The sequence below is a fragment of the Hippocampus guttulatus genome, chromosome 15 (assembly GCF_054856545.1).
Source record: "Hippocampus guttulatus isolate MCC_2025c chromosome 15, RoL_Hgut_1.0, whole genome shotgun sequence".
NCBI classification, from domain to species: Eukaryota; Metazoa; Chordata; class Actinopteri; order Syngnathiformes; family Syngnathidae; genus Hippocampus; species Hippocampus guttulatus.
In genome coordinates this window covers 11,400,079-11,425,727 of record NC_141275.1, presented here as the reverse complement: position 1 = coordinate 11,425,727, position 25,649 = coordinate 11,400,079, and the positions used below count along the sequence as shown (strand labels likewise).

General features: G+C 44.8%; 2 protein-coding genes across 5 annotated transcripts; both read right to left on the bottom strand.

The window, feature by feature from the left end:
* Positions 1-401: 401 nt before the first annotated feature.
* slc7a1a (solute carrier family 7 member 1a) lies at positions 402-16,213 on the bottom strand. Of its 4 annotated transcripts, none has more exons than XM_086130815.1 (13): positions 16,027-16,213; positions 10,240-10,511; positions 9,977-10,159; positions 9,537-9,695; positions 9,257-9,434; positions 8,764-8,897; positions 7,775-7,997; positions 6,302-6,441; positions 4,669-4,771; positions 4,010-4,203; positions 2,813-2,964; positions 2,608-2,716; positions 402-2,459 (listed from the first exon to the last, which is right to left on the bottom strand). In XM_086130815.1, exons 2-13 carry the CDS (start codon positions 10,424-10,426, stop codon positions 2,275-2,277), a joined length of 1,947 nt encoding a protein of 648 aa, XP_085986941.1. In that variant the 5' UTR covers positions 10,427-10,511; positions 16,027-16,213; the 3' UTR covers positions 402-2,274. The 4 variants fall into 4 exon arrangements, with proteins under 4 accessions (XP_085986941.1, XP_085986944.1, XP_085986943.1 ...); XM_086130818.1 differs by lacking the exon at positions 6,302-6,441 and adding an exon at positions 5,578-5,714; XM_086130817.1 differs by lacking the exon at positions 16,027-16,213 and adding an exon at positions 14,879-15,404.
* Positions 16,214-16,674: 461 nt separating this feature from the next.
* Positions 16,675-24,957, bottom strand: paxbp1 (PAX3 and PAX7 binding protein 1). Its single transcript, XM_086131142.1, has 18 exons — positions 24,548-24,957; positions 24,139-24,249; positions 23,717-23,914; positions 23,226-23,447; positions 23,047-23,147; positions 22,508-22,725; positions 22,063-22,252; positions 21,065-21,188; positions 20,320-20,422; positions 20,129-20,244; positions 19,842-20,041; positions 19,614-19,761; positions 19,327-19,448; positions 19,158-19,234; positions 19,008-19,074; positions 17,769-17,915; positions 17,518-17,672; positions 16,675-17,276 (listed from the first exon to the last, which is right to left on the bottom strand). The coding sequence occupies exons 1-18, from the start codon at positions 24,840-24,842 to the stop codon at positions 17,156-17,158; spliced, it is 2,715 nt and encodes a 904-aa protein (XP_085987268.1). The 5' UTR covers positions 24,843-24,957; the 3' UTR covers positions 16,675-17,155.
* Between the last annotated feature and the right edge of the window lie 692 nt (positions 24,958-25,649).

Here is a 25,649-nt window from a genome sequence, read left to right as displayed (position 1 = left end):
GTCCAGCATAGACGTTGATGAACACGGGAGAAACCTTTTACTGTATTCCAGTCTTGGGCCAACCTTTTATTGAGTCAAGGCAGTTACGATTAAATTCACATTTTCTTCTTGATAGTTACAATTTCATTTACATATTACTTTCCAGTATGGTGCCAATAATAATTCAATTCTTAATGAATTATCTGATGACATTATTTAGTCCTCGTTTTTGTTTATGTAGTTCTTTTGTGTGTATAAGTGGATGCGGAAGGTGTTGAAACGGTGACAAAATGACAAATGCATTGTGATAAATTACCAAACGCATCCCGGCCGGTCCACTAATTAGGACGAATTGAAGTCTGCGGTAATTCAAACAATGGAAATATTGTTTTATTCTTTCTGACAAAGAACCAGCAAACATGCACAGTTCAAGGAGTTTATTATTACTGTACAGCACGTTTAATTTTTTACTTTTTTATTTTGCATCTCCTTGTAAAGATTAGATGAGGAACAGAATTTAAGGCCTTAGCGACACACACACACACACACACCCTTTCAACGGTCCTTTGCTAATATGTACAGTAATTCTTATGACAAGTGAATTTGGGGATTTTGAATAATCCTGAGGACACAAGCTATGGTGTATAAAAAAAAACACCTGTAGCTGTACAACACAAAACCCACTGTAACCAAATCATCTGCCGACAATTTATACACCGGACATACAAAATAACACACCACTCCCGCATTTACAAATAATTTACTTGCAGTAATATAAACAAACAAAAAAAGAATTATATACATGTTCGTTAATTATATTCTGTAAATAGTCAAATGACTTTGTTGCACAGGTGACTGCGCATCCCACACTGTAAATAACTGATCTTAAAAATAAGACCTGAACCGCAACCTAGAAATAGTTGTGGCGACTGTAAATGTTACGACAATTCATTCGTTCAAACTTGAGAACAAAATGTTGGTTTGTTGGTTTGTATCCAAATCTTTCGTAACTGAAAAAATAAAATAAAAAGGCCGTGATGCTGGGGACATGGATAGAATCATACCAAACCGGGTAAAATCTAGAACGAGGTAAAGAAAAAAATATATATATACTGTATATATAAAAGAAAAATAAAATCCAAACGATGCGCTGTTTCAACGTTATGTTTTGCAAATAAGCAATGTCATAAGGTATTGGTACTAAAAGGACACAGCAGCCAGTACTGTGAAAACGCAATGCTCAACACTCGTCATCGATTTATCAATTCTATCCGAACTACCACTACTACTCATGACCTCATTTTGTGACGCCGGATCTTTTTGTATGACCTGCATCCTCCGCTGCGCTGCTTGCCCTAACAGGTGCGGCCGTTTGCGCTGCCACTGAAGGACATCAATACGATCAGAGATGAGCTATTTGTGTTAAGAGTGTCCTGCCAGAAGAGGGAGAACATTACAACATCACTTACATAAGTGTCTGCGATTCTAGAACGTACTGGTGCATGCCAAGAAATACATTGCCTTGAGTAAGGATCGCTTTTTACTGTCGCGCGGTCGGAAATATTATTATCCCTCTTACAGTCACGGTAAGGCATGTTGCAATGCACTTGGATGGCAAGATGGTCCATGGACTTTCCCGACCCAAAGAAAGTGTGGCGTTGGCATTTTAAAATCATCTGGGATTTCGTTGCGGAACAGATGTAACAAAATTGTCCAAAAAAAAGTTGTGAAGCAAAAGTAGTTGTTTCAATATTCAATGGAAAGTAGGCCTATCAAAATTGCATTAATATCATGAATGTATTCAAGTTTCATTTACATTCTGTCGTTGTCTTGCTCAAAATAACTCCGAATGTAGAGCAAGTGTAATGTCGAACAATTCAGAGGCCAAAACATCACAAAATTATTTTCAAAAAGCGGTTTTTTTTTTGGAAGTAACTCGTCCAACACTGTCTACGCAAAAGTAACGTTGTTTTCATTGTTAGGGAATAAAAAAAGTTGGCGAAGACACGTTTGAAGACATAATCTGACCCGGACGAACAAAATATGATGGTCACCCGGGATTTGAGAACGGTTCCACGGCAGCAGCAGCAAGCTATGTAAGACAGCTGAATTCTTAAGCGTCAGCGAAATGTGCAGCTTCACAAGTCCTGTGTTTGAATGTGAGAGTTTTAACATTCATTTGAGTGAACGCTACTCTAACGGTTACTCGAAGGGCTGGGAGATATCCTGTCAAATGACACAGCGAGACCATTTGCCAGGCCAGGTCGGCAGGTCGGTATGCCCAACAACGCTCCCTTACAAGTCTTCATCATCCTCTTCCCTGACCTCGATGCCCTCGTTTAGGAAGGCCTCCTTTTCGGGGGTCGTGGAGACCGAATCGCGATCGCGCTTGAAACCGTTCATCTCCGTGTCGGGGGATGAGCGGGCGCCTGCCGCCTCGGCGCTGTGATGGATGCCGTAGCAGAAGTAGATCAGAAAACCTGGCGAAAAACAGATACAAAAAAAAAAATGAAAGTGGAATCCGCCTTGAGGTTCCGGGCTGAGATTCTGCACTGTCAAACATTCATGATAAAATCAATCTGACTTTGTGATTGAGAATACTTTTTCAAAGAAAAAAGATCTGTTTACCTAAAGCCATCCAGATTGAGAACCGTATCCAAGTGCCCCTATCCAGCTGCATCATCAGGTAGACGTTAACAAACATGCTGATCACCGGAAGAATAGGCAGCAGCGGAACCTACGAAGCAAAAGATGACGGAGGGAGGGACAAGTGTCCAGGAAGTCTGGTTCATTTGACTATGTGCTAATTTGCGGCGGTGTAAAGAAACGAAACCTTGAAAGAAAGGCTGGTTTTGCTCTGCGGCTGTCTCCCGACAATACAAGTAAGGAGGAGGCACGCGATGAAGATAATACTGAGGATTACAATGTTCCATGAAGCTGAGCCTCCCTGGACTGCCAGTGCGCTGAATACCAGGATCAGTAGGCCTGCATAGCAACAAAAGAGTGTCGTTAAAACGTGAATGCCCGTAAAATCGAATCTAAATGATAAATGTCTGGGTATGTTTCGATGTTGCTCGATATCAGATCGGGTGATTTTTTTTGGGGGGGGGGGGGGGGGATGTAGATTTACTTCATAAATGTCTGCATGAAAATATTTTTTGGTTATCAATTGTTGTCAGTAAGATCCTAGGACAGCGGTTCTCAAACCGGGGTCCGGAATTTTAATTTTGTGTGTGTGTTGTTTTTTTAAAATCGTTATTATTAAATCAGTGGGCCTTTGGTCGAGTTATTAGCATGTCGACCTCACAGTGCAGAGGTTGTGGGTTCAATTCCGTCTCCGGCCTCCCTGTGTGGAGTTTGCATGTTCTCCCCGTGCCTGCGTGGGTTTTCTCCGGGTACGCCAGTTTCTTCCCACATTCCAAAAACATGCATGGCAGGCTGATTGGACACTCTATGTCCCTAGTTGTGAGTGCGGATGTTGTTCGTCTCTGTGTGCTCTGCGATTGCCTGGCAACCGGTTCAGGGTGACCCCCGCCTAGTGCCCGAAGACGGCTGGGAGAGGCTCCAGCACCCCCCCCCGCGACCCTTGTGAGGATAAAGCGGATCGGAAAATGGATGAATGGATGTTAAAAAGTTGTTGGAAAAGTGGCTAAATATAGAGTAGTGGGCAACATTCGACTGCTTTTATTAAACGAGCTCCTCTCTGTTCACGGCCATGTTGGTGGTGGAAGCAGTGCATGCCGGCTAGCAGCAATGGCTCAATATTGAATTGAATTTGATTGCATTTGGTTCAGCTCCTGTCAATAAGGCAGGCCATGAATATTAGGATTAAAAAGTTGAAAAAGTAAATTATTCCCCAGGCATTTAGGATAATGAGGGGCTACTTGGGCGGGGGAAAAAAAATCTTGCCTATTAGAGGTCCCTGGACCCATGAAGTTTCAGAGGCCCTGCCCACTCAATTATTGTGTTCCAGCTGTCAAATGTTTCCACCTGTAGTTAGTATGAAAGTAGGTCAGGTGCATTGGCATACCCATAATCGAGGCACAGATGTTGACCGTGAAGCCCGAAAGGGAGCTCGGATCGGGGTTGTCGGGGAAGAAGAGCGTCTTTAAGCGGAACCTCTCCTCCACACCGGGTAGCATGCCCATACTGCCGTCGCTCTGCTCCATCTCCTCCTGCATATTGGCCATCTGATACATCGCACTGGGCTGCTCCGGCTGGTACCTGCCAATCAAAAAGGCAGCGCCGAGCCGAATTCAACTTGGAATTAGCTGCAAGAAGCGGTGCCCGCATAGCAATACGCCGTCGCGCTGCAACGTTAGCGGGTCATAAGCCTGTTTATGAGTACTGTCAATCATAATGTCGGCACACGCAGTTCAAGTCGGTCGTAATCTGTGCGGGCAGTATAAAAGATGATGAGGTGTGAAATTACATTCAGTATGGATGCGGGGCTCAATTTCAATGGTTGCTTGAGAGCAGACGTGGCAGTGTCAGGGTGGCGACCGTGCTGATGAAGCACCGATTGGTCGTATTACTTGTTACTTCTACTCATCACACGGGGGCAAAATACGCGAGACTGACTTTGACAGTCAACTACGTCCTGCTCGTCTGACAAATGTTGCCGAATGGACTGATAGAAGCCCCTTTTGTTGATTCTTGTGTGAACAATTCTGACGGTGCTCCACTCACCTTAGTACCAAGACACAGGCAGCCACTAATGTATAGGCCAGCAGCGTTCCGATGGACATCAGATCCACCAGATCCTTCAGGTCAAATAGAAAGGCCATGATAGCTTGAAAGGGGAAAACAAGGGGAACAAGAGACAATTGTCAGAAATTGGGTGACAAAGACAGGCAGGCTTGGAATTTGGTTCATGCCATGCATAAATATAAGCCTCTTGAACATCAGATCAACATTTTCCTGGTAAAAAGCCCGATGGGACTTATTTGGACAGCATTTGTGATGGAAGTCAGATTCAAAACAAGACTAATGTGTGGCGAGTTGGCTGGACTCGTGTTTGGTGATATTTTGTAGACATCACATAAGAAAAGTTTCCAGAAAGGGCCAGCAGTTCACCTACCCGCAATAGGTGAAAATCCACCATCTGAAGAGGCCCTCTTAAAAGGTTTTCCCACTCACCATGCTTTAAACATATTTAAACCGATACCCATTTTCAGTTTATTTGAACACACGCAAAAAAAAAAAAAAAGCAAAAGCACAAAATGTAAAGGACACGATGAATTGAATGTAGTGTGTTTTAGAAATGTGCCTCGAAGAGGTGGGCCAAGTGGGATGACCTGATGCTGGCGAGCTGGCATGTGAGTGTCTGGGCGTGAACTGTGGTCCACAGCAGCTCCTGCATGAGTGGACTCATTATGCCTTTGTTATACTGTCTTATTGGTGTTCAACAAATGGCCGAAAAGTGTGTCGCAAGTGAGGCTCTTATCAAATATCTTAATGGCTGATAACGGAAGGCTACTGAAGGGAAGGGTCACTACCTCTGCTACCATAGACACATATTTTTTTAAAGAGGGGTCATCATTCCGCCAACTCCAAAACAACCCATGCAGACATGTTTGCGTCCCCTATTCATCTTACCAGACAGAACCCCAGCAGTCACAGTGGATGTTACGGGGGATTTCCTCTCGCTGACGTGGGCCAGGAAGGAGAAGAGCAGGCCATCTCGTGCCATGGCAAAGATGATACGAGGCAGGGGGAACATGGAACCCAACAGACTGGGGTGGCGCGGGGGGAGGTAAACAACAGAATGCGGTGACAGGCATGAGAACAGGGCACGGGGTTGGGGGCGGGGATTGGGAAAGGTCAGTAGGGGGGGGAAGGGAAATAATTAGTCAATAGGAAACGAATGCAGGTGGAAAGATGCAGTCTTGCCGTAGAAAGAAAAAGCAGCGGGAGCTAAAACCGGCTGCACGCTGGCAGCGGGGCAATGCCGGGGGGGGGGGACTTGATATCTATCGTTTGATGCTTGCATGCAGAAAGATGGTCTCGAATAAGATTCGAATAATCCCACTTGTTTTTTTTTCAATCTGCATTCCAATGCGGATTTTCAAAAATAATCAATCGACATTTAGTTGTCCTCTGAAGAGAAGCCACATGACATCAGAGAGGATTAGTACGTTCCTTTTACATGCGTAGGGACCAGTACTTATTTCTGCCAGGGTTCTCTCAACCGCCCCCGCCCCACCACCACCCCCCCAAAAAACAAAAAATGGTCAACCCACATTTCGAGCTCCGCAGCATGAAAAAGGACGACTCCGAAACCATGACTGCCCTTCCGAAAACATGCGTGTTAGTGTCTCACCTGCCACTATGCCAGAGGTGAGGGTTGCAGTTAGCGGGGTTTTGCTGCGCGGGCTGATCTTGGCCATGAACTTGAAAAGCAGCCCGTCGTCAGCCATAGCCCAGATGACACGGGGCATTGGAAACATAGAGCCCAGCAGGCTAACAGAAGTGAGGGAGGGGGACAGGGGACGGGGGGACCAGGAAATATTGGAACCGCATGTACGTGAGAAGGCAGTGCTCAAACATGAGGCATTAGCTCAAACAGTCAACAAATATGACAAAGCATTCATAGTCACATCCATAACAATGAAGTAAATTGTTTAGGATGACGCATGCGGTGAGAGTGACGGTGGCATGCAATTAAAAACACTGTTTGGATCTATTCACCTATTCCTCGGAATAACCTGTTTGCTATTTGGAAGGTCAGATCAGCGCAATAAATTACGAAATAATCTCTCAGAAGTCAAACAAATTTCAAAGAGAGTTTTCCAAATGGCGCCATTTTGTCAGTCATTTGGAATTAATTGGAGTTTGCGGCATGAGAGAATGCAACAGTCAGCTGAAAAGCATTTTAAGAGACCAAGGCAAGCTCCACTGAAGGGAAGCTCCCCCCAGACAACGTATTTACGTTACAGCATTTCGCATTATTGGACATATGCCGAGTGGATTGTGCTGAACGTTTTTATAAGTTTGCAAAATCAGTCATAAAAAAAATCTTTTGTGCACAGACACAACGAGAACGAGAATTGGGGGGGGGGGGGGGGGAACTCCCATTTTAGTTGAAATAAACGTGTTTTTTAAAATATGAAAATTAACTGAAACTTCATTTGATTTGATAAAATTGATGATAAGCACAGCGATAATTTATGACTTATTACATTTCATTTAAAAGCTTTCGGAGCCGATTTTAAATATATCATCTGTTATTACCTAACAGAAGAAGGGGGTTGGTTTACTTTGTTGCTCAATGTTTATTTTGACTTTTTATTTTTTTAATGCAACACTCAAATACTATATATACTATATACAAAAAACTAAAACTAATACAAAAACTAATAGCTGCATTTCTAAAAAAAAAAAGCAAGTCAAAATGAAATAAAAAATGACTGTCACGACAAATTCCAAACTATTATAACCCACAGAGGAGACGCCAAAAAGAATCAATGAAAATATTTTCCAACAAACATCAGTTTAAAGTTAATTTGACAACTGAAATGTTCCTAAGCTGAGAGTCCACGCTAGTGTTAAATAAATGAATGAATAAAATATACAAACTTTTTACAGGTTACACACACACTCAGACACATGACCTACTCCAGTCACGGCAGATTTTTAGAAAAGATGTAGCATGCAGTGACCTTTAGTGATCCCATTACCGCTCACGCAGTCTGATGCCATTAAACTGAGCAAGCCAAGACTTTAAAAATACGCATTCACAAATAGACCGGCGGACCGCAAGCGCATCAATGCGCATAGTCCAAGAAGGCCTTACCTTGTGGACAGCGCACAAAGGGAGCCGACAGCCACCGCATATTTGGCTCCGTCCCAGCCCACGTACTTAAAGGCGACGGGCAGGGGGCTGTTACTGTCGAGCAGGTAGTACGGCATCATGAGCGTGAGGGCGCCAGAAACGCAGAAGTAGGCCACAAAGCAGATGAGAAGCGACGACACAATGCCGATGGGAATGGCTCGTTGCGGGTTCTTTGCTTCTTCTCCTATTAGGATCGTTTAAAAAAAATAAAATATGCAACCAACCGTTAGATACACTTGCAGTCTTCGTGGTGTGTTTCCGTATTTGTCCACTCGAGAGTTTGCAACCAATGCACAAGTCTTGCCTTGTCCGTACTTTGCACACTTGACTCTTTCCTAGTGCATTGCCAGCTTTTACTGAGCCAAGGCACATATTTCACAGAAGGAAAATTTCATGGCGCACCAAACAAAAATGTCGCAGTAAAGTATGACTGTTGATATTGAAATAATGCTGGTTTCATCTCAACACCGCTTGGACCCTTTTTGCTGTTTTTGACAGGTCAAAGCCACTGACTGACCCAGATTACACACACAAACTGAAGTCTTTCTGCCATGTGTGCGACTGAAGCGCCGTCCTAAATACAACCCCAGTAATTGCTCAGGGTTAGCGTCACAGGAGCCAATTAGCATTCAGAACACAGAAGGCTGAGAGGGAGCTTTTACAAGCCTTTTACAGAGTGAACAGATTAGAAGTTACAGTACATAAAAGGAAAATTGTCCGAGTGGTTCTTGTTACCGGCGTCACACTTCGCGCCGGGCCAAGCACTCTAAAACTTGAACGTTTGTCGTTGCCCTGCTTATGTAACGGCGCAAAATGTTTGGACAAGCTTTGGAGACATGATCTCTGCTCCAGATCTAGTTACACTCCCCCAAAAGTATGTCCACTGGCTGATATTAGGCATGCGGAAATTAGAGGAAGACTCGTCGAGGGCAGGCCAAATCAACACTGACCTGTGGTTGCTATGCAGTCGAATCCAACAAATGCGTAAAAACAGGTCGCGGCTCCAGACAGGACGCCTGTGAAACCAAATGGCATGAAGCCACCAACTCCTAACTCCTCTCTAGTTGGTAAAACATCTGTAAAACTAGACACAGAGGGGGAGGAGGGAATTGGATTATGAACAAGACAGCTGAGATACCGTATCTGTATATACGTTCTGAGATAAAGTTAAGAAATGGACAGAAAACATTAATGGGAGCAGTCAACAGTCGCAAAATGTTCCACTCCAATCCTGAAGGTGGCAGTAACTAGCAAAGTTGTCGACGGACCGAATCCAGCACTTGCGCGGTGTGCTGGGATCGGGCTTGTGGTGTCCCTTAAGTGGGGCAAGAATTGGACTTGACACAATGATTGCGACTTGAATCAACAGGAAAACTGAGAGTCCTTTGCCTCATTCTTGTAACGGAAATCGTGAGCGTGGAGTGTGCGTCAGCATATCCTTACTTGAGAGTGGAGTTACTGCTATTGCTGGCATGCAGGATTTCATCAGGGTCGAGGTACCAGTTCTTCAAAGTACCTTTGACCAGGCCAGAGATCACCATGAAACACAGGACTAGCATGTTGATACAAGTAAACACCTTGTTGACCATTGCGGACTCTTTTACTCCAAACGCCAGCAGACCTTCGAAGTTAAAAAAAATATATTAAAAAAAATGAACCGCATGGTCAGAAAAGCGATGGGTGTTATTACAAACAAAAATTATTATTATTATTATTATTTTACCTGTGAGGATGATTATAATGACAACCGCAAACAAGTCCGGGTATTCCGCCAGTACTCCTGGTGCATTCATTTGCATGTACCCTCTGCAGAACTCCTCGATCCGCTTCCCTATCAACTCATCAAAGGTCGCGCTCCAAGCTCTAGCCACGCTAGCAGTACCTGAATTACAGGGAAGATTCGTTGAGGCTGATTGCTTTTGTCATCACCGTAAGAAGACTCGTTTGAAAGACATTTGATTTTAATTAGATCTGCATTTAGACGGCTCACTTGGGTGCAATTTGACAGAAAATTACATAGAACATTTTCAGACACGTGTCTGTCAGATCAGGTTATTCCTTTTGTCACATTTCAAGTAGGGGTAACATTTCAACTAGTCAAGGAAGTTATTACTCGCTGAATGCTCTTGTTGGGATTTATTACAGTCGGAAATGCGGGCTTACCGATGATATAGGCGAGTATGAGGTTCCATCCGGTTATGAAGGCCCAGAGTTCACCAACAGTCACATAAGAGTACAAATAAGCCGAGCCTGTCTTGGGAACGCGAGCTCCAAATTCGGCATAGCACAAGCCAGCTAGGACTGATGCTAAAGCCGCGATCAGGAATGACAGCACTATGGCGGGACCTATAAGCGCAACGCAAAGCTCGAACTGAAAGGCTTCCAACAGCATACCGCAGGAGTTTTAAATCACGGACGGCGATTACCTGAATTCTCCCGCGCAACGGCGCCGGCGAGCACGTAAACGCCGGCCCCCAGCGTGCTCCCCACTCCCAGCGCCACCAGGTCTAAAGTGTTGAGGCATCGCGACAGACGGGAATCCTCCACGTTACAGTCCACCACCTTGACCCTCAGCAACTGCTTTCCAAATCTCAAAAGTGTGTCCAGCCCCATCGGTCCGACTACGAGGAAGGGAAGTCGAGCGAGGTGGAGACGGTTGACCTCGATTTAGGGGTCACAGGGGAGAAGCGGCACACACCTTTTGGAGGAAGGAGAAGATTTACGATAAACGCGATGCAAGCGTCTCTGTCGCCGGTGGAAATGAGCGCAGGGTTGAAGCGTACATTTATATACAGCTCGATCCACTGGCAGAGAGGCACGTTGCTGCGGGAACGCTTTTAGCGGCCACACTTGCAATCAGATTTACACTACGGGCATCCTGGACAACTTAAGTCGAGCAGTTTCCTGTGTTATCTAACACTTCCCAAATCCAGCATTTCTGAACAGTGTCCAAAAAGTAAAAAGTCTATAGGGATCATCCATTTTATTGCTGGATGTGTTGTTGACACGTGTTACATAACGCCATTCGCAGGCGTCGACCCAAATCCCCGGTTGACCCAAGATTCATAACTCATGACAAGTACGGCAACGGTTTTGGCGTCGCTTATTCATAGATAAGCAAAACGGACGTTACTCAGCCTGAACATGAACAATCCTTATCCATGCAGTGCAAGCTTAAAATTTGGAAACGCACTGCAAAATGTTCAGGAACATAGGCCTCGGCAGTTGCCAAAAAGCATGGACTATGCTCTGTCATATGATGCAAGTTTGCGTGAAGTGAGTGGACTCAAGTTCAAAGCAGTAAGACTTCTGCGTGTCACAATGCCCCGTCCAAAATTCCGGGGTATTTCTGTCCCATGCCAGCCGAAAAGATGTGACATTTAGCCGGGTGTTGACTGTCACTGAGTGAAACCGAAGATATCCAACAAAGACGAACAAATTGGTGGCTAACGTTAGCTGCTAATGCGAGCCGTTATCTTGGAAGCTGCTATTTTGCTTTAATTATGAAGTCCTTACCATATTTTTGAACGCATTAATGTTCCACTGGTGTTACCGGTTGTGAGGTGTGCACCGGGCCTGACTTTCACCAAAATGATAGAGATGTTAACTGGTTCACTTTTGCGTTATGAACGTGATATTGTTACTGAACTGCACTCTTAATCGAGGTTTTAGGGCGGTGGTTTACTTTATTTTTAATGTTTTTTTTAAGGTGAACAAATTGGAGGTCAACCACGGACACAGATTGTGTTCAGCTTTTGACACTTCACAATTCCCCAAATTCTAACGCCACAGCTGTTGGTGGAAAAATACTCCACGGATGATAACAAGCAGCCCAACATCTCGTCCACATTCTTTAGCATTAAGTTCATACAAAGGCAGCAGACTGAAATCAACAAAGTGGGACCGAGAAATTCTTCAATCTCTACAGTTCCTCTGGAGTGATTGAGCAAGAATCCAGAACAATGTCACGTGGAAAAAAGAGCTGGCGCACGATGATGCGGTCATGCATATGATGGCGCCGTTCCATAACTCACTGACTTGGTGACACAAACTTTGAAAGGTCACGCGGACAGCGATAAGAGTCATGTCACACCCCATCGAAACTTCCTGTTGAGTTTAACGTAAGGTTAGCACCCCTTTCACAGAGACGCACAAATGTTCCTGGCGATATATTATACATGAAGCAGACCAGAGACTTTAAAATAAAGCTTCTCAGAAGTTGCTATGAAGCATTCCCGGGTCACTATGCAAAAATGCAAATAAGGGGTGTCAGTTAAGTTTCAGGACGCAAAACAAATATTTGAAACCCCACCACTTGTCCCCTTCAAGGTTGCGTTTGCTTGGTTCAGTGCACAATAAGAGGCGAGAGTCGTGCTCACCATAACAACGTGACTGCTCACGCTACGACTGCGCTTCCGACAGTTCCTGGCTGAGAAGAACTCCGTCAGACTGCTGCAACCTCCCTCTGACCTGGCTCATTTTCCTCGTTCCCCAATTTGAAAATGCTGGACATCTTTTATGACACCAGTCCCGAATCTATTCTGACACGCCTTATATATTGTTGTAAAACAAAATTGTGATAACGGTTAAATTGACGTCAAACATCACAGTTTACACAATGCGTCAATGCGTACTTGTTGCAAAATATGCAAAGATTTCCAACAATTTATTAAACCAATAAAAAAAAAAAAGCCTCGTCTGGTAGAGATACAGTAAATAAACTGCCTCCCGTCGAGTTCATAAAAATAAGCAGTTACCGCACGTAAAAATAGTTGGACTGGTAGTGTGCTTACAGAACCACACACAGAAACCGTAAATCAACCCTGTCTTTGTGGACCGCATGACCCCCAAACCCCTCAGTGACTAAGTTTAGGCAACTGAGTGCCGAGTTAAAAGCTGTCTGTTGGTAGAATTAAGCAGCATAAATGGGGACTACTTAAATTACGGCCACGGGCATTTCATGGGGGCCCGCCATGCAATTCTAAAACCCAGACAGACTGCAACCTAAAAAGACTCCTGAAACATTTCATCTACAAGTCAAAATATATTTTCATCACCTCTTTTATATTGTATTTATTTAGTTTTTTTTTTTTTTAAATCTATCATTTGAGTACAGCCAACAAAGGACTCTCAACTGCGCATGGCTTAGGTGATATGTGAGCGGTGACAGTTAACTTACTTGAACTTTTCTCCCGCTGGTGCACTGCACGCCTCCAGAAAAATGGGATTAAATAGCACGTTTAGTCTCTATTGCTTGAACTCCGGAGAGGAGCGTGCGGCGACTTAAATGGGGTCCAAAATAGGATCGGCAGGACTCACTCACATGGCTCGGCTATTCCAAGCAGAAGTCACGTGCACACAATGCAGCACGGTTATCACGCAGAGGCGGGCGATTACAAATTCAAACAATTTCCTGACAGCAAGTCATGAGCACTCTTGTGAGGTGGTTCGCGTTGTCCGATAATTTGCTACTGATGATGATCAAAGTGGTGTTGTCGATGAGCGCGTGGAAGGTAGAAGTAGCGGTGGAGGTGTGTCGGGTGGAAAAACAAGGGTGTGTTCTTTGACGGCCAATCAAAATAGAGCATTGAGATGCCCCTGTTGACATTTACAGCGTATGAGGGTTCGCTTCAGGTGGATTGACGGCAGCAATTTCAATGAAGCTAAAAACAGAACAAAGAGTCCAGTGGAAAGTATTTTAGTAGGTCAGAAAGAACAGTAAGACCGTGTTGAAACATGTTTATCTGCTTAGGGCCAAAGCACATCATCACGCGTGGTGCCTTTTACACGGTGTCCTTGTTCACTTAGCGTACACGTCTGCCTTGTTCTGAAAATACTACAAGAAAATATGACATGACTTGACTGTACACGAATTTATGAAAACTAGATGAAAATCATGTTTATGTTTTTGGTGCGGTGTGACAGACGTTCTGTAAAACACACGGAAGCAGGAATTTTGTAAAAATACCAAAAATGTGATTGATTTGAATGGAAATGAAGATTGAGCTGAAACTGTGATTTTTTTGGGGGGGGGGTGGGATAAATGCCAACATGGGCGGACTGTTAATTGTGGTAATTAAGCAGCAACACATAATTAAAACCATTAACACTGAAAGACATAGTTGATACATTGAACAACAACAGTCCCCATTTGTGCTTGTCCCGTCGTGCAAGACGACACTCCCCTTGTAAGCCGAGCTCGTCAATAACAGCAAGAATAAAGGCAACGCGTGCCGTGCCGGCGGTGTCCTTGTTTCGGCATCTAGCTGGAGGGAGGTCAAATTCCTCATATTACTCAAATTCCCATCAAGGTACATTATAATTGTCCCCATTGGGAATACAATGTGCCTCATTTATCAGGTGCTTCAACCGGATGCACTGAAGTACGTGTGCTGCCTTGCTGCTTCGTTCAGTGAGCGAGAAAAGGCGAGAGCTTTGGACAGACAACTCGCGGCTGCTTCACTGCGACAAGTTCAAAAATATTTGCAGAACGTGACATTCGCAACTTCAAGTTTCATACCTGGCCTGATGTGATATCTTCCACACAATTTGTCTGTCCGCGTCTGCGCCACGGAAAAGCTGCTGTTCACTCTTATGTACACACGGCAGTCTATTTATTCTAGCAACAACCGCTCTCATTTGCAACCCTGCTTTTAAAACTTAGTTTTCGTGTATTCGTCGTCTTAGTGATGAGATAAACACCACAGCGGCCCACGGGAGTAGCGAGTGGGTCCAATCTCGGTCAACCTGGAAAGCCGCCACGCAAGCTAGCATAAGATATACATAGATGGTATCTTCCATTCCGGCAATCAGAACCACTGGTGACCGACCCACTTTCACGGCAGCTAAAGTTAGACGGTCTGGAAATAAATGAGATACGGTTGCCACGGCTGCTGTTGGAACAACCTAAAGGTGGACAGAATCAAAATGTTATCCATAAAGCAGTGGTGGGAAGGATTTGGTGTTTGCTTACAATAAACTGTGGATGGCTTACAGTGCTCAGTACTGATTGTACGTTTTTGTTTTATTATTATTATTATTATTATTATTTTGTATTTTACACACATTTTGATATGCTGGTCGCATGTCTGCTGTTGTAACCACTTGCTGCTTTCACTCCAGATGCTTCCCATCCCCCTCGGAGCTGCTGACGTCGGCCATTTGAATTCTGCGCTGTTGCATCCCATGCAGCCTGAAGATGGCCCAACTTGACCTCACACACATGGGCAGGTAATAACACAAGTACAGATCGGCAGAATATTCAAAGGGCAAAAAAAACCAAACAAACAAAAAAACCAATTGAGAATTTACTTCAGTTGCTTTGAATATACTTGCTCTTGAATTTTTTTTTTACCTGAAATGCATTTTTGTTTGTTGAGCATTTTCACCTCAAAAACAGGGTTTTAACTCTCTCTCCTGTCTTGACTATTTCGAGTAAGTTTGCAACTTAACCCTGAAAAATAGAACTCACCCCATGTATTGTCATGTAATGTAGCATTATTAATGGTCTTTTTTCGTTTTTCTTTCTTTTTTTTAAATTGTCAGCATGGCCCTCCCTGCACAGTATCCAATCACATTGCTGATGTGCACACCTTCCGGAATGCTACCCCAGCCCCCCCGCCCCCAAAATATAAAATATAGGGTTATTAGTTCCAATATGCAGATTTTATGAGCTTAAAATTGAGTTTTTGGCTTACTTGGTGATCCATTTTTTTCTGACTTAAAATGCACTTTTCAAGTAACTATAAACTACTACCTAGCGAGTAAGTTTGCACTATTCAAAACATCGAATACACTTCATGAAGTGAGAGCTCGTATCTGTGCAGCACTGCAATGTAAGCGAAGCGAAACAAATGCAGCGTCCTCTCACTTTGTGGTCGACTTAATGATGTGTGCAAGGAACAGTCCCCCCCCCCCCCCCCCCCCCCCCCCCCCCCCCCGGGACTGCTGTATAGGCGGATTGCAATGTTGTTGAGAGGAACAGCAAGTCCTTTAGAGTTATCTGTAGTGTGCGTGTGCGGATTGGGCTTTAATAATGATTCGCAGTGCTAATGGATCAGCGAATCTGGGTTGAAATTGAGGTGATTTGCGGTGATGTGCCAACGAATCTCTCGCGCGAAGCCTGTACATGAAGTTCCAAGCAGTCGAACACGGGGGTCTGTGGATCCTGTGCGCGCACATGCAGTCGTAGTAAACCAACGTAGCTTACTTACTTTGTATAAGTTGAGCGAGAGCATCTGAGAATATTAAAGCGATCTTCCTCCACGAACACACACGCGCACGCAAGCGGCTGAAGATACAAGTCCCAACTTTTCCGATCCGGTTGAAAGGTTTCTCTTTTGCGGAGCCTCTTGGTTGAAAACGTGGTCACACGCGTACACACACATGCTCGCACGCGCACACACCAATGCGCGCGCGCACGCACAACGTAGCCCCACCCGCTTTGTGTTGGACACAGTTGCGTAATAGTGCGAGATAGTCCCGATTTTCAAGCCAGTGGTGAGCAAACCTCAAAACTAAAGGGCCGCAATTTATTTCTAAAAGGGAAACAGATCAGTCTGGTCATTCATAGAGGTCGTTAAAAAAAAAGCAAAAATGTTCTCAGTAAAGCACTCATTTTTGTTTCGTTTGGTTAATTAACAATTTAATAGAGATGTCAAACAGGGTAACCCTAGAAAAGTCAAGTGTTCAAGCATTAACAGTAACGGTTCTGTCAATAGAGGTCATTGGCAGACATTGTGGTAAATAATTTGCAGACCAGCTTGGTAATTGGGAAAAACTGACCATAGTGATGGTCAGTTTGGGCTTTAAAATTTCAAAGTGGTCAGTCTGAGAATACTGGGAAACAAGTAAAATGGATGGAGCGTTTCCAAGTGGATACTTTATTCACAAGCAGACAGATGATAAAACAAACAAAGACTAGAGTCCAACTTTCACAGATGGTGTGCACACTCTGTGCTGGTGAGGAGGCGGCGGCATTATTCTTTGTGTGTGGTGCAGCAAGAGGTCACTTTTAGCACATACAGGAAGAAATGTGAAAGGAGTCACTCGCAAGGCAGTTTTTACATAACTCGGTATGCACCGTATTTAAATTTTATTTTTTTAAGTCTATTTAAACCGGGAATCTCGCGTCCAAAATGTATTATGGCATGAAACCAGAGTCTCTTAGACTGGCTGATACAAGATTATTAGACAAGTGCATGAAGAGAGGAACCTTTCTATACATTATTCACAATATTTACACAGGTGTTTTATTCAGTATACACATTTTATCCCAGAGCCCAATTTAGTGAGGAGTCAAACATAATGAAAGAGAACTTGTCGGCGCGGCCCTCCCTCTGTCTATGACTTAGTTTCCAACAGAGACTTGATGTCCTTAATGCCTTGCTCAGCTGCCACGGCAATGATGTGGTCCACAGCCTTCATGTAAACCAGCATCTTCACAATCTCTTTCACTTGATCCCTGTGGGCACAAAAGAGGGCGTCGAGGCTACACGGTGATGCAATAAAAATCGCGAAGCGTGATCCAAGAACATTGGCAAAAAAAAATTTCGTTTATAGTAGGCCCAATGTCAAGGTGCCCAAAAACTGTTTTGGTACTCTGCTTAACTCTTAGCGACTGTATTTCCATAAAGGGCACACAGAAGAATGTTTGTGTTTGACTTACAAACGATAAGCAATCAAGAAAGCAATAGTGGTCTTACTTTGTCACGCGTCTTTCTACATCAGAAGCGCCCAAGCTGCTGCGGTTCAACGAATTGGCCAAATGGACGAGGTAGCGACACAGCGGCTCCAATTGCGGAAGCGTCTTCTGGCCCTTCAGCCCATTGAACCATTGCATCGGCAAACAGTCTACCACCTGGGGAAAAAAGGCGCAAGAAAAAGTGAGAGGTGAGCACACTGGTCCCGGCACAGGCCGACGCCCCCGCCCCAAAACAATGAAGCAAGACGCTACCTTTTGGGACTTGTGAACATTGTCCTCGCTGGCTTCGGTGGTCTGCAGCGCGGAGAGGATGTACCTATTCAGAGTGCTGTCTAAAGCCAGGTCCTTGAGACAGGAAGTGGAGACGATCCCCTCCCATTGCAGGATGTTCCCCAACAGCTAATTAGAGAGAGGGCTGTTAGACTCCTGTCATGGGCAGACTCAACCATCTTCATAGCACGCTCCAAAGTATAGTAATAAAACATCATCCTTTAAAAGAAATGACTTAGAGCAGGGGTGTCAAACTCATTTCACATGGTGGGCCACATACGGCCTCGGTAGATGTCAAGTGGGCCGGACCATTAAAATGAAACCATACTTTGCTATAAATAACCTCTTTCCTTTGTTTTGGTACAAAGAAGCACAAGAACATTAGGAAAATGTTGAAATTTAATGAACATATCTTTTACAAAACATTTCACGAAGCACCTTACATTTCCTTCGACAAATGTGCAATTTACTTTTATCATTCACATATATGCATTGCAACTGATCCCACTGATTGTACAAACTTTAACAAGTAATTGGTATTGAAAAATACAGTAATGCACTTTAAGATTAAACGAGATTTATGAAGAAAAGGATTTTTAAGCCATTTACAAATGCATAAAAAATCTAAATGTAATCCTGCCTACACCTTTCAAACTAAGGAGAGTGCTATTAAATGTGTAAATGTGAGAGTACTATTGATAGCGTCTGCTGTCATTGGTCTGTTTCAGTGACGGACTGAGGCTGCTGTTGTCTTCTTCTCTGATCAAAACAGTATCTCTTAGCGGATACTCAATGACTTGCACCTTATTAAAAATATTAATTCTGTGTCTTTTATGCATTTTTTCACTTTTAAATTATCCTGCGGGCCTGATTGAACCTCCTTGCGGGCCGGTTCCGGCCCGCGGGCCGTATGTTTGACACCACTGACTTAGAGGATTTGATTTTAGAAAAAAAATGTGCCAAAGACTCTCCGTAACATCCTTTCGTAAGCCTCGTTTAACTTTGAACTTTGTCTCGCAGTTTTCAACAATACCTTCTTGACACCATTTCCTACTTTCCTATAAAACATAGCAATGGGAGATTTTTTGGGCATCTTAGGATGTGAGAGAAAATGCACATAAATAGGCAAGTTTTTCTGCAGCTAGCTAACGATAGGTTCCAACACGAATAGGTGAATTTCTACATAGGGAACCGGAAACAGGTGAGGGATTTTCTACAAACCTTAACACAACTCCAAAACTGCCTCTGGTAGAATAAGTAAGGACCACCGTTCTTGTTTTCCAGCAAACTGAACAAAAGCAAAATCACAATAGGAGTGCAATTAACCGTATAATATTTGGTAGACTCTATTTTAACAAAAGCGCAGCATACTTTTTGGGGTAGAGAGGTTGGAAGACATCTTCATCCAGTGTCCGCCGAACACGCAGGACGACTGTTCTCAACAACTCCTGACGGACAAAACCACCAAAGTACATTTATAGAAGGCTTGTGTTGAGATGACGAAAGTCCACACGAAGGCGGTGTTGCGAGTAGGACTCACCCGTGTGTACTGGTTGTCCCCATGCAACACGGTCGGGTAACCTTTCATCAGGCGGCGAATGAAACCCACCAGCCGTGCCGTCTGACTGTTTGACAGCGGGTCCCACGCTTGCTCTGACAACACTGCGCAGACGCAGAAACACTTGTAGTGGCCCTGCTCGGGTGACGCTTGACAATTGCAGTGCTCGTTAAATTTGTGTTGTTCACCGCGAAGTTCAGTAACATAGCAGTGACGAGCATATTATTTGGAGAAATGTAAAACATGCCTCAAGAGTGATGTTTGGCTACCTGTCAATTTGGTGAGGACAACCTTCTCCACGATCGCCGGGAGCAGGCCGATGTCGCTGTCTCCTTTCTGCAACGTGCTGTGCTCCTCAAAGCCGTAAAACAGCAGCGTCTCAAACCAGAGCATGTACTCAAAGTTGCTGCACTGCGCCTGGAGAGGAGCATAACAAGACTGCTTTTGAGATTTGGCTCGGCGCAAGGTTAAAACTAAAGTCGAAAACCAGGCCTCGCCTCAAGAGGGTTCCACGTGATGAGCTGCAGTCGAACGAGAGGGCTGAAGAGTTTGGGCAGGCAGAGGCCGATGTACGCGTCTCTGTAGCACTCGGCGTAGTTCCGCCTCCACGTTTCAAATTGGGATTTGATGTAGTCCATGGAATGAAAGTCCTCCAGCACATCCTCAAAAACTTTCTGACATTCTCGAGTGATGCGATCTGGAAGGAAGCAAGTTTGCCTCTCAGTGTCAGTTCATGTTTGATCGCTGAGCATTTGTCTCGTCTTGTCAATGCGACTCTTAATACCGTGCTCCACGCTGAAGCTGGTCATGTCCGTGGAGGTCTCCTCGTCATCGGACGACAAGCCTTCTTTGTGCTCCGCCCACTTTCCGTTCTGTTCTCGCGCTTGACGCCGTCGAGCTCTGCAAACACCGCGATTAACATTTGACACTGTGTTCAAATGACACCCCCCGCCCCCCTCCTTTCATCCCTCTTACCGTCGGGCCTCTCTTTCTGCTATCCTCCTTTGGCGACTGCTCTCTTGGTACAATGTGCGGTCATGACCAAATGAATCCAGATTGGGAGCCATGATGGCTTTATCTAAAAGAGACAGGAGTGATGTGAGCGTCGGTCGTGTTACGAAGACATCACCCTACAGCCACACGTCGTCACATTAACACTGCTGAACATTTGATATTAACTTTAAGTCAGATAATTGTCCTTAGCTATTCGGTACTTCAAGCAATAAGGTACAAATTCATATTTGTAGTCGGGATGGGCATTTGACAATGAGGAAAATTAACAGTTGTTCAGTAATAATTTGATAGAACAGAAAACTGAGCACTGGTGAAATGTTTTGCCTTAGGCAGCAAATGAGTGGGGGGCCTCGGTTTAGTAGTAAAGTCAAATCAGCTTCTGCCCACCCCCCAGTCGTATCAGTTCCCGTTCACTTACCTGTCTGCAACATACTCGTTAGCTCATAGAAGTCACAAGACAACTTTGGTCACCTTTAAAGTGACTTAATTGGCATCCCGCTGACAGCGAGACTCAGCCGTGCAAAACTAGATGATACATTTTTCTCACGGATACATGCTCACTCGCATCCATCCATCCATACAAAACACACTTTTTATCGGGGATAAGGGATACACATCCCGGCCATACAGACACAGAGCTCGCCCACTCACACAGAACTAACAAGGCCATTCGAGTGAATCATAAAAACCTTCAAGATGGACTGACTTGAAAGGCTTGCAAACTCCGCCGATTCATCTTTTATATCATCCTGTCTTCTCTGGACGAGTCGCGAGGCCCGTTGCCTTAGTAACTGGTGCATGGCAGCCTCCAGCTCCTCGATGGCAGGCACCTGAAACATACGACACCTTCTGTGACCTCTGAACCACACAAGAGCAGGGCTCCGGGTCACAGGAATGCCTCGCTGCTGTGAGGGAGAGGAGGATTGCGACGTCGACCAAAGAAAAAAAAAAGGGGGGGGGGGCTGGAATATTAACACTGCGGAGTAAAAGCAAAGAATTCGCTGGTGGCTAAAGCCATAAATTGCAGCAAAAGAACACTTTTACCCAACAGGCAATATTCCGCTAGAATTTAAGAGATCCGTTTCAGGTCCTAATGTTTACAGTCGATCTGTATGCCGCTCTTAGCGTTATGAAAAGAGTGATCACCTAGAATTAAAAGAAACATTGGGTTTAGATGCTGCAGGTTGCTCCGTGTGGGTGGTGCTGCAAGACCAAAACGTTTAGAATTCAACATGCATTTCCAGTTCAGCATATACAATCGTTGCACTGTTTTCACAAGTATTCTCTTGGCTTACACCATCTTACACGCGCAAACTATTCATTCCGACGGATTTGACTCTGCATGCTCTCTCTCTCCTCCACTACACAACATGTGCAACGAAAGGGAATGAAACTCGGCTTCACCCGTATGCTCGGCACAAATGAAAAGGGCACGCTCGTTCATATGGATTAGGAAAGAGTATTTTATTCAGTTCGTTTTGCAGATAGCAATTAGCACAGATGTGTTTGTTGTTAAAATGCTCTATAAACAAAGTTGAGTTGCGTCATGTTGGTGCTCCAAGAATATGAGTAACACCGAGAATGTTTTTCCTCACTATTAGCAGTGACTTATAAATACCTCTTGTAATAAAATTTGTCACAAACATCATGTGGTCAGATGACAGACACAAAACATCTAAGCACAGAGCACATAATCTCCCTTACCTTTTCACCGAAACACTCAAGCAAGTCTCCAACATACCCTCGCATCTCTTGCAAGAATTGATATTGATCTGCATTGTCATTGGACGAGCCGTCCAGCTGCATTATGGCGCTCTCTGAGGCGGCAAGGTCTTCTTGGATCTGCGTGTAGCGATTGATGTTGGCGTTGTGGCCTGTACGCATATGACCGAGCCTGCGGACACAAAATGGACAGACAGAAGGTGGTGGAGGGGGGAAAAAGGCAGTAGGGAGTAGGTCAAGGGCACAATTGCTTTACAGTGCATAATTAGATCAAGCAGAAGGCTTGAATGCAGTTGAATAAATTCTAATTAGTTTCTGACCAAAGTGGAGTATGAGCTTAGCTCTGAATGTAGCTTTACTGGGTCTCCAAGACCACAGAGAGCAGGCAGTGTCCGACATGACAAAGCTGGTCGTGTGCGTGACCTACCTATCCCGCAGGCGTTTCTTTACCAGATCAATGGACACCGGGGCTAAGTCGCTAACAGAGAGCCCGAAGTGAGCCGAAGTGCCGTCTGCCGGGCCTGGGGCCTTGCTGGCCTGCGGGGGCATCACGCTGTAGGTGAAGGGCATGTTGTAGCCGTAAGGGTGAGTATCGTAGCTGTTCTGGTAGTAAGCCGCGGTGTCCTCCGGTTGGCTGCTTTGGACCTGGTCGAGAGAGACAAGATGAGGTGGTCACTTGGGACCGATACTAGTGTCAACATGACTTGGGGATCGATTTGGGTGGTTGTTAACTGAGGAAAGCCAGTGAACAGCCAACACATTGGCAAAAATATGCTATCATAGAAATCGGGGAATATTTGTTGAGAAACTGAAATTTTGAGGACTTGTGTTAAATTTTACAAAGGCATCTAAACCAGTCAGCGATTATCAAAAATAATTCGCAATTAGCCGTAAATGAATCGTAACCTATACTGTAGCTCGAAACATGTTTTGTTTTCCAGCAAGGAGTTGTGTGTGGCTACTCACCTGTGGTATGCTGATCCCTTTCCTGATCTGCTCCTGCTCCCACCGGCTCACCTCTTCATCATGACCTGTATCTAGTGCCTCGTCGTCGCTGCCTTCGATACCTTTCACACGCACGGAGCCAACGGTCACGACGGCGGCAAAAGGCGGATGCCCAAATCATGTCCAGTGAGGTAACGTACCTATTTCTTCTGCTATCTTTTGCCTTTGGGTTTTGCTCCGCACGCCGCTAAACCGGATCCGTTTCTCTTCCTCGTCTTCGTCGTCACTCCCGTCTTGGTCTTCCTGCGCCATGCGTTTCTTGGGGGCTTCCGTCTCGACAAGTGGGGCATCTCCCCCAAGCTCTCTGGCCAGCTGTCGCCGCTTTCTAGCAGCATGAATGAATGCTGCATCGGGAATCTCCCCTAGAGTAACAAATAGGTACCAAAAGGAAAATGGACCACAGTTGGGGGGGTGGGGGGGGGGGGGTGGGGTTTGCAACTCATTTTGCATTTACGCGGTGGCCAAGTGTGTTTCTGGCCCAGGCAGATTATATAATTTTTAAATTATGTAAAATAATTTGTTGCCGACTACTTAGATCACACCCAGAACCCATTCTGAGAACCAATGCTATAGAACAAAAACATTAAGTTATGGTAAAAGGCTCATGGTTAATCGTGTTGCAAAGTGGTACCAGGTCTCAAAGTGTTGAGGGAGGAGAGCGTGTTGAATGTTGCTCCAGTGTTGTTGCTGCTCCTCTGTACTTGATTGCTTTTCGCCTCTTCCCTCTGCTCGTCAGCGCTATCAACCTCCATTTCATCCACGCCATGCTCACTGCCCACTTTGCTGACCACTTCTTCTTTGATGGCAACAAAAGGTTGAGGCACCGCTTCTGTGGAACATAGGGAAAGATGAGGATGAGTCAATTGGACAATGAACTAAAAGGCAGGCGTGCTAACTGCTGTAGGTTACTGTGCAGCGTCTTTTTAGGCTTTCGTTTTGCCCAATCGTGTTTGGACGTCAGTGAATTAGTATTGATATTTTCCTTTATTTTTCAGTGGAGAATAACATGTCAGTAAACGGTGCACATCACGTAACGCCGCGGACATCCCCCACCTGTTTTGACGACACCACACTTCTCCAAGTCTTCCTTGTATTCTTTCTTCAGCTGCTTGACTATTTTCTTGCTGTGATTGGACTTCTTCACTCGGAAGACCTCTGGTCCTTCTGTTCGAAGCCATGTCACGGCACCGACAGTTGCACACAGTGGATTGATCATGAATTAGTAATCACAAATGTGTTTCATCGAACAAGTTTTCTGTCAGTCACGTAGCACAAACAAAAAATGATTTGTCAAACACCTGTTTGTACGAATTTTATGCAGCGTGACAGTTATCAAATTATCTTGTTAAATAATAAGGAGCGTATGCCACCGATATAATTTAGAAACCAAATGGACTAACAATGTGAAAATGGCGGCACAGCACGCTCCCTCCGCAAACCAAAATGAGCACCGATGCGGTACCTTCTTCTTCGTCATCGTCGAAACTCAGCAAACTGGCTTTCGTCGGTCCGAGCACCGGAGCGCCGTCTTTCGCCTTCTTGTCCCTCCTGACGCTTTTAAAATTGACCCCGAAGCCGTTGCTCCTGGGGCTTAAGCTTACGTCGTTGCTGCCGCTGGACGTCTCCAGGAACGGGACTTCCTCCAAAACAGGCCCGAACAACGTCGGCGCGAGCATCGGCTGCACATTCTCCTCCCGCTCGTCCTCATCGGACTCGTTCCTTCGTCGAAAATTTGCGCGCTTGATCCTTTTGAACATTTTGGCTGTCAGCGGTGATCAAGCATGCTTAAAGTATCGATACACAGAGATCAACCACGGGTGAGTTAGTTGACATCCATTCTGCTAACGAGCCATTTTCCTCACGGTGCGCTTCTTCTTCTTTCCGTTAAATGTGACTGTTTTGTGTCTATAGTGTCTACTACTCCCCCTACTGCTCAAAACTAGGAAGCGCAGCGGACAGCTCGGAACCTTTAAAAAATAGGTTCACTAGGACTCGTATGTGAAAGCAAAGAAAGCACACGGTCACACAACAACCATTACATTATTAATGCATTACCAAAGAAAGGTAAGAGGTCAAGGAAGCTTAGTGAGGTTTTTTTTTGCACATCTGCCTCATGAGTCTCCGTGTGTTAGGTTGATTCAAATGTGGGCTTGTCATTTTCTGTAGGAGTGAGTGTCAACGGTTGCTTCTCTTTAGTGCCCTCCAATGCGGGGTGCACCCTGTCTCTCGTCCAGTCCGCTGGGACAAATTCTAGTTTACACACAACCCTAATAAGGATATTACAGAAAATGAATGGGTGCAAAAAGGTCATTTTGTCAGTTTTCACCTGAAAAATAACATGTCAGTAAATGGTTCATATCATTTAACGCCTGTGTCGGTTGCATACATTTTGGTGTCACTGTTAAAGACGTTGAAGTCGTTGGGCGTTCGTAAGCCTCTCGGAAACAGTCTGCAAAGAAAGACCAATGCAAATGCTGTTACACCTGATTGCTAACTTACCATGTTAAACACGTTACTGCGGGTAGAAAGGTTGACGGGGCCCATGTCGTTCATGATCAAGCAAT